Raw genomic sequence first — 14452 nt, forward strand, 5'->3', positions numbered from 1 at the left:
AGAGAGTGGGCCTCCTGTGAGAAATGTGCCCCCACCGGTAATTGGGTATTTCTGTCTTTGATGGATTTCCAGTGTGCGTTCATTCTGGTGCGCAGTTGTTGTTTGGTCTCTCCTACATATCTTCCATCAGGGCATTTGGTGCATTGGATGAGGTATATTACATTTCTGGAGGTGCAGCTGTAAGATCCTGGGATGCTGATGGCTCTGTTGTGGGGTGTAGTAATAGTGGGGGTGGTGGAGATGTGGGGGCAGGTTTTGCATTTCTTGTCATGGCACGGTCTGGATCCTTTTGGTGTGTTCTGGGCTTGAGGAAGTTTGCTTCTGGTGATGAGGTTGGCAAGGTTCGGTGCTTGTCTGAAGGCTAGGATGGGTGGCTCTGGGAAGATCTTTTTAAGCTGCTTAGGCGATGAGCTGGGGGGGCAGGTGCCCCCCCCCATGAGCACCAGCCAGGGAGCAGCGCTCCCAGAAGTGGCTGGGGCCCCCTCCCGGAGTGGGGGGGGGGGGAGGGCCCCCCAGAAGGGGCGGCAGCCACTTCCGGAAGTGGTTGCAGTGATCGGCCCGGGGAGGACCACCCTCTTCCCTCCCCTCCCCCCGTCAGTGAGATTGGCTGCGGGGAACACCCCTCCCCACTCAGCGAGGTTGGCCACGGGAGGCTACCCATGGTGATAGGTACTGAAGGCTCTGTAAGGAGAATGGAGAAAGCAAATACAAGGCTTGAGGAGAGGAGAGGGGAGGGAGCTGGGGAGAGGGAAGGAGATGGTGGAGAGTGCTGTAGCAGAAAAGGCCTAGAAGTATGAGGTATTGAGGGAACCTGGGGAGAGGGGGCAGAGAGTATTTTTACATTCCTATTGGTGCCTGTGGCACAATTAAGTCTGATGGAGAAGGTAGCATAAGCCTTTTGAGGTGAGGATAGCCCCAAAATTTGGTGACCATCTCCCTGAACAGCACAAAGAGACATGCAGGAGACAACATAAGCTTGTGTGTGAGCTTTGGGTTAGAAACAGGGACCTGAGTGACAGCCCTGGGGACTGAAGTACTCTGTCCATAGAATAGACAGCAACAGGGTAAGGTCCTATATAGCACCACCCTAGCCTGGAGGAGGGACCCTTCCTCAGGCATGGGAAGAGAGCTCCGTTTCGGAGAACACTCGATATAAACGTTGGAAGGGTGCTTTCTCCAGTATGTTTGGAAGGGTGCTCCCTCCCAGGTAAAAGCTTCCGAAGATACTAAGTCACCAAAGAGTCATCAGCGGTTACTAGTTTGTCACTGCCTGACTAAGACTGGAGTCCCAGCCAAAGTGAAAGCTTCCATGCCCCATTGTCAGTCTCTCCAGTTTCCTTGCACACTTCTTTGTCACTGACTGTAAGTCCTGACCTGTTTCTTAGCTGCTTCGGTCCTTAGTTTTCTAAAGTCCTCTTAATCTGCCTGCCCTAGGGGGTGGGCAATCTCTGCAGGCACTCTACAGAGTAGTAAATTAGTAGTAGTGGTAAGTTAGTTACCTTACACACAGGTAAGTTAGTAACAATGCTAACCCATTCGTTCAGCTTCTGCAGATCTCTGGCTGCCCTTGGTGACATTCATGAGCTGCTAGCCATTACACTGAAAAGGAAGGATTTCTACTTATGTCCTAATCCCTTAGGAATACAGCAATAGGGACAGGGAAAGGCAGAGGGAGAACACTAGTCTTTACTTGAGCTCCATTAAAATTCTGTATTATTGATGTGATGTGAGGCTGTCTGGGGACTAAAAACTGAGTCTTGTAGGAGCTCCCTCTATGAATGTCTTGCTCAGGGCCCAAAAGAACATACTGAGCTGATAGAAATGTAGTGTGCTCACAGCTGTATCCCTTCTTGGTCCTGACAGTGCAGTAAGACCTGTGGTGCTGGCGTGCGGCTGCGTGAGGTGAAGTGTTACCAGGGAGAAGCCCTGGGCCAGGGCTGTGAACTGGGTTCCAAACCTGAAGCCAGACAAGCTTGCCAGCTCCAGCCATGCCCCACAGAGGCCCCAGGTAAGATGGGGACAGTCTCAGAGGGTGGCAGCCTTGAAGCTGTGGCCAGCTTAGTCCTAGTGGAGAATGCTGTTGCTTTAACCTCTTCTGTGGATGTTTTCACTCCCCAGAAGAAGACTGTGAAGACAAAGTAACAGCCAACTGTATGCTGGTGCTGAAGGTGAAGCTGTGCTCACACTGGTACTACAGGAAGGCCTGCTGCCGGTCATGCAGGAGTCGCTTGCCCTGACTGCTGCCTGACCACACTTCCCTTTTGAGACCAAGGGGCAAGATTCCCCCTAGAAAAAGACTTCACAAAAAGCCTTTTCTCTGTGAAAGAAGCCATTGGCTTAGTCACTGAGCCAATCCTTGTAGAACAGCCTACTCAGAAGGATTTCTAGGACACATGTAGCAACCACAGTCCCTTCTTGACTAATACGACTTACCTGACCCATTGAAGAGAGATCATCCTGTCCCACAAAGCAACCAGAAACATAGTAATGGGGGAAGTTCATCCCTGCTATCAGTCATCAATGAGGAGCACTTCCTTTCCCCCACCACTCCAGTGATTTCATATCATTTCTCCCAGCTGGGTCCATGTCCGGCACCTCAGGGATATGAGCAAAAAGTTCTAGCAGAACATGGGTGGGCAGCTGTCCCAACCACCAGCAGTAGCACAGATGGCAGCAACACCATCTGCACTCAGCAATCCTCTATCCACCAGGTCACTCCAAGCAAAATCATTCTATGTCACAATAAAGAGCTAAACAAATATGTATGTTTCCTGGGCACCTGTTTTTGAGCCAGAGGGCAAGGGGATGGCATGGATGGGAGTGAGGAACACATATCCTAAGCCACATCCTGTGCAGGATTGTGTAAAACTTGCTTTGTATAAAGCTGCCCATCACCAAAAAAAGAGAGCACGAGCATGCCCATTTTGTATTTCAAAGACCTCATTTATTACTGACATTCAATCTGGATCCACAGCTGAGCAACAAAGACGTAGAACAATAAGAGGAGAAATCCTAAGTAGAAAACTCAGACTTTCCCTCTCTACTCCCCACCCCAACCCCTAACAGCCCAAAGTCACATTTTGGACACCCATTTGACTTGTATATCTTGCACTTTTGCACTCGTGTACATGTTCCAGTACAGTGAAAAATGTGACGGGGATCTTCATCGTGAGCATAATAACCAATCTGGGACCACAGCATCAGCTTCAGGGTCACATCCGCTTCCTAGAAAAGCTGGGTTCACACTTAATGTATGTACAACAAAACAGACTACAGCTATCCTCCTTTCAAAGGTGTGTCATTGAAACTATAGTCCAGCATATACCGGGCAGTCTTGAGCTGAATAATTGTCTTTCAGAAGTGAGAGCATTGCAATGATGGCCAATACACCAGGGAGGAAGAGGTTGAGCACCCTACTCACCTGAGACCACCAATACACTCCAGAACCAGAAGTTCACTACAATGGCTGTTCTTGTTTCCAATGTCTGTTCTCAGGCCTGTCAGGGACAGATGGCTCAAGAATAGGCAATGGGGATGATTCCAGTGCAGGCTTCTGTGTCTGGAGCATACCTGCAGATTCAGGAAGGTAGGGTATACCCTGCTGCATCCTCACTGGGATGCACTGCTGCTGTGGTATAGACACATCCTTAATCTCCCTGGGCTGGCCATTCAAATTAGGAGGAAGGTATTTGGGGGCTATACTGTAGAGCCTTGTTGGCTATAGCAAGCCCAGGGGATGCAGTTTGACCACTTCAGGTCTGGTAGAGGCTAAGTTCAGATGGAAGCCAAAGTGCATCCTCTGCTATGAAAGGATAGGACTTGTTGAGTTTGCCCAACAAATGTCATACTAGATACTACAGTACCAGGGCAGTGAGCTGGTTGGGACAGGAAGGCAATAGAAACTGGGTTATTGAACACTAGGGGTCAGAGGGCTTTTGTACTGTAATCATTCCAGCAACGTTACTTGCCTTCCCACCCAGGTAACTGAGCGGAGGGTTATAGGGCTGGAAAATAAATACCCTACATAGGGGCTCAGTGAGGACTGTACAACTCAGGGTCCAGGGATAGCATGATGCCTTTCAATGCTAAGGCTTAGGTTCTAATTTAGATGATTCTGGGAGTAATGGCTGATCTACAGGCAATGCAAAATGGATCATGTCTTGGTTCAGGGAAGGCAGCCTCCATGCCACAAGAAACACAATCCTATTTAGCCCTGAGTTGTTAACTTGTTACGTTTTATCAGAGATCCCAAGGAATAAATAAGCCCAAATCTGAATAATCCTCTCATGACATCAAGTGGACCTTCCAGGTCCAAGCAGAACTACATAATACTTCATCTGTGAATGAATAGGGAAGTTAGAGGCTGTCAAGCCAGCACTTTTTACTATCTGTAGATTGACTGATAAACTGTAATAGAGATCACACACTCTTCCCAAATAATTCTGCCCAAATAAAACCATATGATAAACACACACTCTTGTTATCGTTACTAAGGATATTTGCAAGGATCACTTGCAGTCCAGGCCTATTGCCTACCTGCAGAGAGCACGGCTGCCTGCTGTGGGAGCAGCGGTGCGTGACAACAATATACTTTTAGTCATTTTCACTTTGGTCTAAAGTGAAAAATAATCTCCACATCAATGTCACAGAAAGCAACATGGATGGTTTATCTCACTTGTCAGCCTTTTCCATACTGTGACTTGACATATTAGCAAGGGAGACAGGTTTGGGCCTTCCTTCTAGCCAGAGAGGGAAAGGTCATGACCTCCTGAAAATCTGTTATCAGCTCAAGCTCTGGAGGTTGTGAGAACAGGGTTGAGAGCAAAAGATGTAACTGGTCCCGTCTCTTGCTGTTTTAAGCAGAGTTAAATCACACAATCTTTTGCAGTTTACGAGCAGATATGGATCTCTAAGGCTTTGAACACTGCCAGTGATCCAAACTTCAGTTATTTAAGATTTAAATAAAAACTTTGCAGTTGTTATGCCCCAAAGTTAAACCACTCCTAAGAAAGTTTGTGAAAACTAAAGGATTGTTTTGTGAGCAGAGCAGAAGGAAACTTCTGTATTGCTAGCTTTTGCAAGTCATTTTAGCAGTACCCTTTTTCTCCCCGCAACAATTATCTAAACTCCACCTTCCCTTTTCCCTGTTCTTCTGTGGGTGCAAAGACTGGACTAACTAGGGAAAGGGTGTCCTATTTTATGTTCTAATACAGATGCTAGCATTCATTTGCAACTAATATGATACAAGGGGGAAAATATCAAATTCTCTGTTTATTTGTTTTTCCATTTGCTTTCACCAAACAAGAGTATTAAAACTCCCGGCATATTGACGGGATCTTTATCCTCTTTCACCTTCCTTTCTAATGCCACAGTTTCTGATGAAAACAATAGCTCCCAGGGAATGCCATGAGTCTCTGAGTGTGCTCGGTTCATCCATACAAGAGGCCAGTGGTATTGCCTTGAAAAGTGACAGGTAGGGTTTGCTTTGTGTAGACACCAAATACCTCATGAGCTCAGGGAAGCCTGGGAGTCATGAGAGTCTTTGATAATTAAATTAGTTTGTACTGTACATAGCCCTCGTTAGACAAGTCCCTTCAGGAGACAGAGCAGAGTAATTACACTTGTTACGGGTTTAGAAATTACCATGTTCAACATCTTTGTTCAATGTTTCTCCCGTTCCTCCCACAATAGCTTACAGTGACCTGGGCAGTTCAACATCAGGACCATGCTAGGTCTTGGACTTGATTGTCCACATTTGCTAAAGGCCTCCTCTCTTTTTGCAGGAAACCTCACAATAATGAATGGAACCCCCCCCCCCCCACCCCGTGGGCATCTTATTGGAGCACCCTGCAATAGTGACAACAGTGATTATACCTCTGTACTAACAGCCCTAGGGTTTGGAAAGTTCTCCCGAAAAATTCCATGGCGGGTCACCGGGTAACTTTGGAGGGTCGCCATTTTGATGGGATGCCCCATTTCTTTGTAGCACGTGGGTGTGTAGGTGATCCTCTCACCACCGTTTCGCACCATGTCAGCAGTCCGTATGTAAAAAGGGGAGCCATAGGGGGAACAGGTAGGGCAGTAGTTATGAGCACCCTGCTGGTTAAGCTCGGGGGGTGGAGGCACCGGGCTGCCCTGTCCATCCATGATGCGAGAGTTGCAGGCATTGCAGGTGACAAAGTGCGAGCGAGTAGGGAGATCAGACTCCTCCTCCTCCTCCTCCTCCTCCTCCTCTTCAGGTTCATCTTTCTTGCAGCAATAATACTATGCATAAAGGAAAGACTTTGGTTAGCGAGGGGATAGTGTTCCATCCAGATATGTTTGTGTACATAGCACCACAGAGATTTGCTCATCCTCACCACCTGGGACACAGGGCTCCATTTGAAGACACTTTTTGGATTCACATGCTCATTTTCCACCTCCATGTTTCTTCATAAGTGAAAGTTTCCCTTTCAGCCAAGGCTGACGAGGAATGTTTGATTACAAGGAATTCCACACACACAACTGCACTCCTTCCAGGACGGTGCAATCTCCCATTGCTCTCTATGTCATTTGAGGTCACACCGTGCAAACAGCTTGGAGGCCATTTTGAGAAAAGGGCCTGTCACTGATTGTTCTCAGTGGTGCGGAAGCTACGGGAAGCTCTTACAAATGTCTACACCTTCACTTTCACCGAAAACAGTGGAAGCTCCATGGACATTTCAAAGGAATGTTTTCCTTGAAGGCAGCATTGTGTTGTTAAGATCGTTGAGGACACAACTGTCAACGGGTGCTACATTTCTTAACATTTTAAAAGTAAATTTCAGTTCAAAGTAATGAACCAATTTACTCATAAACTATCAGAAAACACAGTTTACTCAACAAGTGTTTGGCGAGGACATGCTGTATTGTTCAGGTGCATCAAAGCTGTGGAATTCTTAACTTTAAGTGTGACACTCAATTCAAATAAAGTTTTAAGGGCTGTAACCACAGGAAGTAGGAGGGGCATATCCTATAACTAAATTGTCCTCCATTTTAGATTTCCCCCCCAACAACTCCCCATAGAGCATAAAGTTGAAGCAAATATGTTTTCTTTTTTTTTTTTTTTTTTTGGGGGGGGGGGGGGAAATTGGGGAAAAAACAGCATGAAGAGAAGAAAGAGAAATGGGAAAGATGGCAAAGGCTAGCGTAGGGTGGGCCTTTTGTACCCAGACTCCGATTAGATAAGGGAGGATGGAAATGCTAAGTTAACTAGTAAGGATTATCTTCTCTAATTTTCTGTCTCTCAGCCACTTAGAGGTTCTGTAACGGTGGCTCTGGTGGGACTAGATTCTGCTTAAGAGCGATGGGTGAAGGGAAGGCAGAGAGTGAAAGAAAGAAGGAGAGGGAGAAGGTGAAAAGAAAATACAAATTGAAAACGATCCAGTGCAGAGTGAAGAATAGAATGAACCTAGAACAGAGACGGGGAAAGAAAAATAACTTAAAGGATTAGCATGGAGTTATCAGAGAACAGGTTACAGTTGCCTTATCTGCACCAGCAAGATTCATTGTGCCAACCGAGCAGTCAAAAGGACTGCCTTAGCTTTTGCTACTAGTTTAAAGTCCCTGTGGCAAAGTTGAGGTGTCATAGCTGAGTCCTCATCTCGACTCACCTCTTCCCCTGACCCCCTGTCAGCATGCTGTCTGCATTGGGAAGACAGGATTGTCCCAGAAGCCAGCTTGGAGGCTTTATAGCTGTGGAAGATCCCTTCTGCCACACAAGTTCTTTGCAAGCCAGGTACTAGCAAGTAGTTCAGCCACTCTGAAGTGTTTGAGCAGTGCAAGGTAGTGCAAGGGGAACCACAAATTTTAATAACCCAAACAGGGATATGACACAGATTAACTATGACACCACCCCTATGTCCCATAGCAGTAGGGTTTAGAACAATTCCTGACAGTGGTCCTGAAATTCACTCGTACTGTACTAAACTGTACAGGTAAAGAACCTCACATGTAACCACTTACCTGTAGTCTACAATAACAGAGCACAGCAATAATACAGAGTAGGATCACCGTCGCTAGAATTCCGCCGGTGATAACAACAGTTCCTGCTGTCATCCGACCGATTCTCCATCAAACTCTGAAAGGCAGGACAAGGAGAGGAGTGAACTAAACTCAAGGGACCTAACAACAATCAGCATTAGAGCCAAAGAATCAGATTTTGCTGCTGCTACATATGAGCAGCTGCTGTTGACTTTAAACGGGAGTAGGGTACATTAAGTGGAAGTGGTAGAAAGAGAATGAAGTCAGTCCAAGAGCACACCTACAGAAGGAAAGCACAGACTGAGGCATTGTGGAAAAGGACATGTAAAAATCTTCAGGACTAAAACTGATGACAGCAGATGCCGTATCTCACTTTGGTCTCAGTTACTGCTGTGCCATAAGCAACTAAGCTGATTTCAGATATTATTCCAAATGCAAAGCCCAAACTAAACTTGCTAAGAGAGTTGCTTAGGTTAGGGATCTATGGCCCAGCTCTCAGTGACTGAAGGCGAATACATTCATTTTGTTTCAGGACATGTTGTGTGATAGTTCTGGGATTTTTCTGATATGAAACAGAGGTGGGAAGCCCTGGAAACCAAAACTTCTAAGCATCACACAAATTGAGCTGAGTCCTGGCTGGTAATACTGCATCTGAAATGAGTGTCATGTGAATGATCACTGTCTTCCAGAGCTAGCTCCGCAGTGCCAGATCAAGCTCTATGGTACCATAGCTACACTGCTAGCAATACAGGATCTATCTACCCAGTTCAAAGCTAGCTTGTATGCCTAGACAACAGCGCTGGCACTGCAGACATATCGTATATTGCATGCCTACCCTCCTTCTCTTCGAGGCCAGCCATGGGGACTAGAGCCTACTTTCAGGCCCAATCACAAAAGCAGTTTCCAAACACCAGGACAGAAAGGGAAGCAGTGGCAGTGGGTACTCCCTGTTCTACCTGTGATTTGGTTACTCATATCTGCATTTTTGTACTGTTAACTCCTGTAATTCAAAGCAACATCATACCCTGCAAAACACCTGCAGAGAAACAGACTCTCAGATGTATACTCACCACCACATATCCCTGCTTATGTGCTTGGGAAGCAGTCTTCTAACCTTGAATTTCTTCCTTTTACTAAGCAGAAGGACAAGAGCATCTCTGACCCAAGCCCTCCTTGATATCAAGCCATCTCACATTGCTTCCCCAGTCTGGTACTTCAAAGAAACATGGGATCCTTCTGTCTTGCACCTACTCCAGGACCCATTACCAGTCTGATCTCACAATCCATGTGACTGAGCACATTTAATCCAAGTTTCCAAGTGACTTCCCAAGGATCACTTGCCCAGCCCCAAGACTGCAGCACCAGTAACTATGTGATTTCAAGTTCTTCTGTCTTACTCCCTGATCAGCTTCCCTCCTGCAGAGAAGCAATTTGGTTTGCTGCTCTTTTGGATGAGCCAACTAGCTTAAAATTTTCTTCACCCTTCCTAAGCAGGCCTACAAGAATAAGTCTTCCTTCAGCACATCAAACCCAAAGGCCTCCTGCTTAACACGGAGTACACAAACCACATAGAAATTACTGACCCAGTCTGCGAGACAGCAAGTTTCCAGCTGAAAATAAAACCCAATTCCCAAGAATCAGGTCCCTCGTGGATTTTGATCTGTATGTCTTCAGCCTATGCCAAAGGCAGGACTCTCTGAAACAGAGGCTACATCTGAAGTGGGGCTGCATGAAGAAGTCCTGATCAGAAGCAAGGGCAAACTGAGCTTCCTCCAAACTAAGCTTCAAGTATGAACTCTGGGAATGTGACACCAGATCTGAACCCAGATCTCCAGTGGCTAAAGTCTAAGGGGACAGACTGGCTTAGCCTCAGAGCTTTTGTACTCCTAGTCTCCAAAGAACAACCCTTTTTTGGCTTGAGATTTACCTCATAGTGTGTAGCATAACTGACTTCAAGTCAACAGCAATTCTATTGGGGCTCTCTCCTGGAGTAGCCTTCCACATGTCTGTGGCAGGTAGTTGCCACCCACCACTAAAACTGCCACAAAGAAAGTTAGCAATGGAGCTGAAAAAAGGTTAACAAAGAAGTACGTACGTTCAGGGAAGGGTGCACTGGACCTGCAAGAAATGGGAGAAGCAGATTAGCCCATACTCTTTTGTTACTTATTGACAACTCTTTTTGAAGCCGGAGGCCTCTGGAGGTGGTCCTTCATTAACTTGATGCCATTGCTGCATTGGTTAGCAAGGACACCATGCCACAGAGCACCAGAGACCAGGAGTCCATGTGCAAATCATGAAACATTTGTCCTCCAGAATTTTTGCAAGGAAAAAAACCCCATGGCACTTTCCTGCAGTTCTGCTGCCCAGCAATATACTTTCCAATGGCTGTGGTGGCAACATACACTGCACAGATACTTACTCAGGAGCTCCCTTTATCTCAGTGCATTCAGGGATGTGAAGAGGGCAGGGACAAGGTTGGGAAAGTAGGCCTGTGCAAAGCGGCTAGTATTCACTTCGGATTCAGTTTCAGCCGATTCGGGGGACAGTGATTCGATTCGGTGATTCGAATCACTGTCCTGATTTGATTCGGCTGAATCTCCAAACCAGCCAGGCCCATCCCCTGCCCCTCTCCCAGCCCGGCAATGGCTGCCTCAGCTCCCGGCACTTTGAAAAAAAAAAGGCCCAACTCAGTGGGTGCTGCCGGGCGAAGGGTGATCCCTGCTGCCTCACGCTACATGGGGGGCTCTACCATGAGTCCCCTGACCCCCCCCTTGCTCCCCCAGCCCCCCATGGTCCCCGCCCCCTACTTACCAGTTCAGAGTCCAAATCAAATGGCCACCGTAAGCTTTGCACAGCCTTATGGGAAAGGCTTTGTGAAATATGTGCGGTAGTAGCAGACTATAGTAGATGCAGGGTCTACTGAAATCATGAAGGTGCATGACAAAAAAGCTTTGCATCTGCTGCTTCATGGCTTTGTGGAAAGGATGTTCCCTCTTTCTGATTCGTATGAATCCCCCTCACCTCCCTCTCTGTGAATGCCCTGTCTCGTAGCTAGGGCACAAGCTGTGTCAAAGATTTAGGTGCACTTTAGGGTGCATATTTTAGTGAATCACTGAAAGTCTGGAACTGTGCATTTAAGAGGATGTATAAGTAGCTTCAGTCTACTGGCTGGGAAAGTACCCGTACCTGCAGCCTGGTACAAACTGTTAATGCACTAGCAAAAAGCAGCACTGCATGTCTTGCTAGGTCCTATTTCAACTATTGAGCAGACTCCCAAGACATTTTTCTTAAACAAAAGACTTAACTGTTTAAAAGCATTTCAGTTTCTCCTGCAAAAAAAATGCCTTTAGTAGTGCAACTGGCAATATTTTGCATTTCTAGAGTGCTGTTTCCTCAGAGCAGCTTCATGCACCAGATCAGTCAAGCTACACAACACCCTCTGAAACAGGAAAGGATTGTGCAGATCAGGGAAACTGAAGCTCAGAGAGGGACAGCAACTTGTCTAAAGTCACACACCAGCGAGATAGCAACAAACCAGAAATGCAGCTCAGGATTCCCGACGTCTAGGCCCCTGCTCTGATCACAAAACACATGGCCTGTTCCTTCTGCTTTTCTTGATTTGAAAGAGCAGACAGCTGGACATTTGTGGAAGATCAAACAAATGCTGTAAGGAAATCATCGAGCAATGCGTGAATCACTACATAAAGACTTATAGCCAAGCTCTCCATTGCCCTGTATCTGAGTAGCTTTACCAAAAGTCAACATGAGCCCTGGGCACCATCCTGAGGGCAAAACTCACCTCTCCAAGTTGTCAGTAGGAGTTTTCAGCCCCAAGTATTACAAAAAGGTATTAAATACCCAGGGAAGCAACATTTTCTGGTTGTGGCTCCCAGGCACTTAAGAGTAATTGCTTGTCTCGTGTGAAAAAGGCACAGCATAGTTTGGGATTACTTAGCTTCTATATTTCTAACATTTTTGTACAGCCTCAGGACAGCCAGTGCTAATATTTTCTGTGCTGTTCTCACAGTAGCAGCCAGGAAATAAACCCCACCTCACTAATTTTAGCTATAAGACCATCCTTCTGTGCATTTCATCTACTGCCTCATGAGGAACTCCAGAACGATCTTGCACAATTGAGTGAATTGGGAACTAAATGGCAGACAAAATTAAATATAGTAAGTGTAAAAGTGATGCAAAATACAGGTAGTGTATATATAGTTTGGGCCAAAACAACCCAAACTATACTACGCTATGATGGGCTCTACATTAGCTGTTACTACACAGAAAAGAGATCTGGGAATTGTTCTGGACAATTTGCTAAAAACACCAGCTCAGTGCTCAGCAGCCATCAAAAAGGCAAACAAAATGTTAGGGATTATTAAGAAGAGAATTGCCAACAAAATGATACCATTATAAATACATGGTGCATCCACACCTTGAATACTGTTTCCAGTTTTGTTCCCACACCTCAAAAAGGATGTAGAAGAATTAGAGAAGGTACAAAGAAGAGTAATAAGGATGACTGGCAGTACTGAGGGGCTTCCATGTGAGGAGAGACTAAGAGGCCAGGCCTATTCAGTTTAGAAGAAATGCTTGAGGGGGGACCTTACGAGATATGAAATAGTAAAGAGAAAGTAAATAGGAATTTTATTTACTATCTCTTACAATACCAGAACTAGGGGTCATAAAATGAAACTAAAGGTAGTAGGTTTAGAACTAACAAAAGAATTTTTTTTTCCACACAACAAGTTATTAAAGTATGGAACTCGGTGCCACCAGATGTCATGGTGTTTAACCAGTTTCAAAAAGAGATTGGACAAATTCTTGAAGAAAAGGGGCATCAGTAGCTACTGAACATGAGAGTTAAGGATACAGCCTCTGGATCCAAACTTCCTAGACTTTAAATGCTGGAGGTGGCAAGTGGGAGAGAAACAAATGCTGGAGGTGGCAAGTGGGAAAATCTTGGTCATACCCTGTTCATTCCCTCTTTCAGCATCCCCCCTGCCACTGCGTGACACAGCATACTGGGCAAGACAGACTGATGGTCTGACTCAGTAAATGGCATGTCTTGTATGTTCTTGTGCCTCAGGTCATGTGGTGATCATCTTTAATCACTACATTGTACCAAATATGGGCCTCATGTCACCATGTCACAGTGATTGATTCTCAGACCATGGCTGTTGAGCCACAAGCTTCTTCAATTTACCACCAACAACACTGTGCAGAAAGGTTTTTTTATTTTTTAGTGCACAAATTCAGTAGGTCTTCCCTACAATGGTGAATAATTGTGATACCTTTGTATAGCTATCTATCGCTCTATGTCAATTGTGGTACAACTTAACTGATGTGCTATACAACTTTTCCTGTGGAATTGGAGCGTGTTTGCCACAATTCAACTACCAATGTGTGTTTCTCTTGCTCTTTGGTTAACACTGGCTGCTCTTGCAGCTTCTGAGCAGGCCAGGCCTCTGTTTCTGATATATATGGATAAAACACATTCTCTTTCTCACTATGGCTCACAGAGGCTCTTCTGACTACACAATCTAACTTTCCACAATGGAACTAGAACAAACTACATGTTGAACAGCACGGCTAGACACTTACACTGAAAATAGCTGAAATGGTCACTGTCCCATAGGCCTGAGAGAAGATAACTGGAGTTGAAAGGTCCACATGGCCAAGAGTAGATGTGTTTGTCCCTAAGAGGGAGAAAAGAAAGGGGAAACAATCCATTAACCTAATTTTGTTTTACAGTAGTTCCTTTAGACCATTGAGACAGAATCCAAAGACCAGACTGAGTCCAGATGTTTGGTGCCTCCATGGCTGTAGTTGTGTAAATGTCTGAGAATCAAACCCAGGTCTCCAGTGTGGTAGACAAGGAGTCTACCACTGAACCACAGGGGACTCCTACAGTTAACTTGTAAAACTACAGATATGAAGGGTCCAAACAGCCCATGGGTGTATTATGGCTTTCTGATGAAAAAGCAATGCCTTCTGCCTAGGGTGCCTTGTAGCCATCCTATTATAAAAGAGTCATCTTTGCCTGCAGTCAGTGTAATTAAATAAGCTGTTTTACTAATAAGAATTATATCATCAGATTTTTCCCTAGTTTAATTGCCCATGGTCATCTTTATTTGTGTTCACAAATCACATGTACCCCCACACTCTCTTTAGAGGAAAAGCCTATCACTGGCCTAATGAGAGAACACCCCCCCAGTTCTGATACTGTAATTCCTAATGAAAGCAGGGTTCCTGAGGTCATACTTTGCAAAGTCCTCAGGGTCAATAAGAAAATAAACCAAGCTCCTTAGGAAAATCTGTCCCTGTTGAATGGATCTCCGTGAAAGTTTTGGATTACTCTACATATTTTTTTAACTATCAAAAAGGGCTATATTGCTCATTCAGTCATGCCCTTCTGCAAAAACACAGGGCACAGCATTTTTCCATAATT

General features: G+C 45.6%; 2 protein-coding genes across 6 annotated transcripts in view; one reads left to right on the forward strand and one right to left on the reverse strand.

The window, feature by feature from the left end:
- Positions 1 to 2765, forward strand: part of LOC102373944 (ADAMTS-like protein 2) — a 28357-nt gene extending 25592 nt beyond the window's left edge. For 2 of the 3 annotated variants that reach the window (XM_014525981.2, XM_025192435.1), the window contains 2 exons: positions 1864 to 2008; positions 2119 to 2765. In XM_014525981.2, the coding sequence (XP_014381467.2) occupies positions 1864 to 2008; positions 2119 to 2237 (264 nt within the window). In that variant the 3' untranslated portion in view covers positions 2238 to 2765. The remainder of the gene's footprint in view (positions 1 to 1863; positions 2009 to 2118) is intronic. The other variant, XM_025192438.1, reaches the window with a different exon arrangement.
- A 165-nt stretch (positions 2766 to 2930) lies between these two features.
- FAM163A (family with sequence similarity 163 member A) overlaps positions 2931 to 14452 on the reverse strand; it is an 87344-nt gene continuing 75822 nt past the window's right edge. For all 3 annotated transcript variants that reach the window (XM_025192445.1, XM_006036182.2, XM_025192444.1), the window contains exons 2-5: positions 13606 to 13700; positions 10097 to 10119; positions 7984 to 8098; positions 2931 to 6264 (exon numbers count right to left, since the gene is read on the reverse strand). In XM_025192445.1, coding sequence (XP_025048230.1) covers positions 5869 to 6264; positions 7984 to 8076 — 489 coding nt within the window. In that variant the 5' untranslated portion in view covers positions 8077 to 8098; positions 10097 to 10119; positions 13606 to 13700 and the 3' untranslated portion in view covers positions 2931 to 5868. The remainder of the gene's footprint in view (positions 6265 to 7983; positions 8099 to 10096; positions 10120 to 13605; positions 13701 to 14452) is intronic.

Source organism: Alligator sinensis, unplaced genomic scaffold (genome assembly GCF_000455745.1).
Source record: "Alligator sinensis unplaced genomic scaffold, ASM45574v1 scaffold293_2, whole genome shotgun sequence".
Lineage (NCBI taxonomy): Eukaryota > Metazoa > Chordata > Crocodylia > Alligatoridae > Alligator > Alligator sinensis.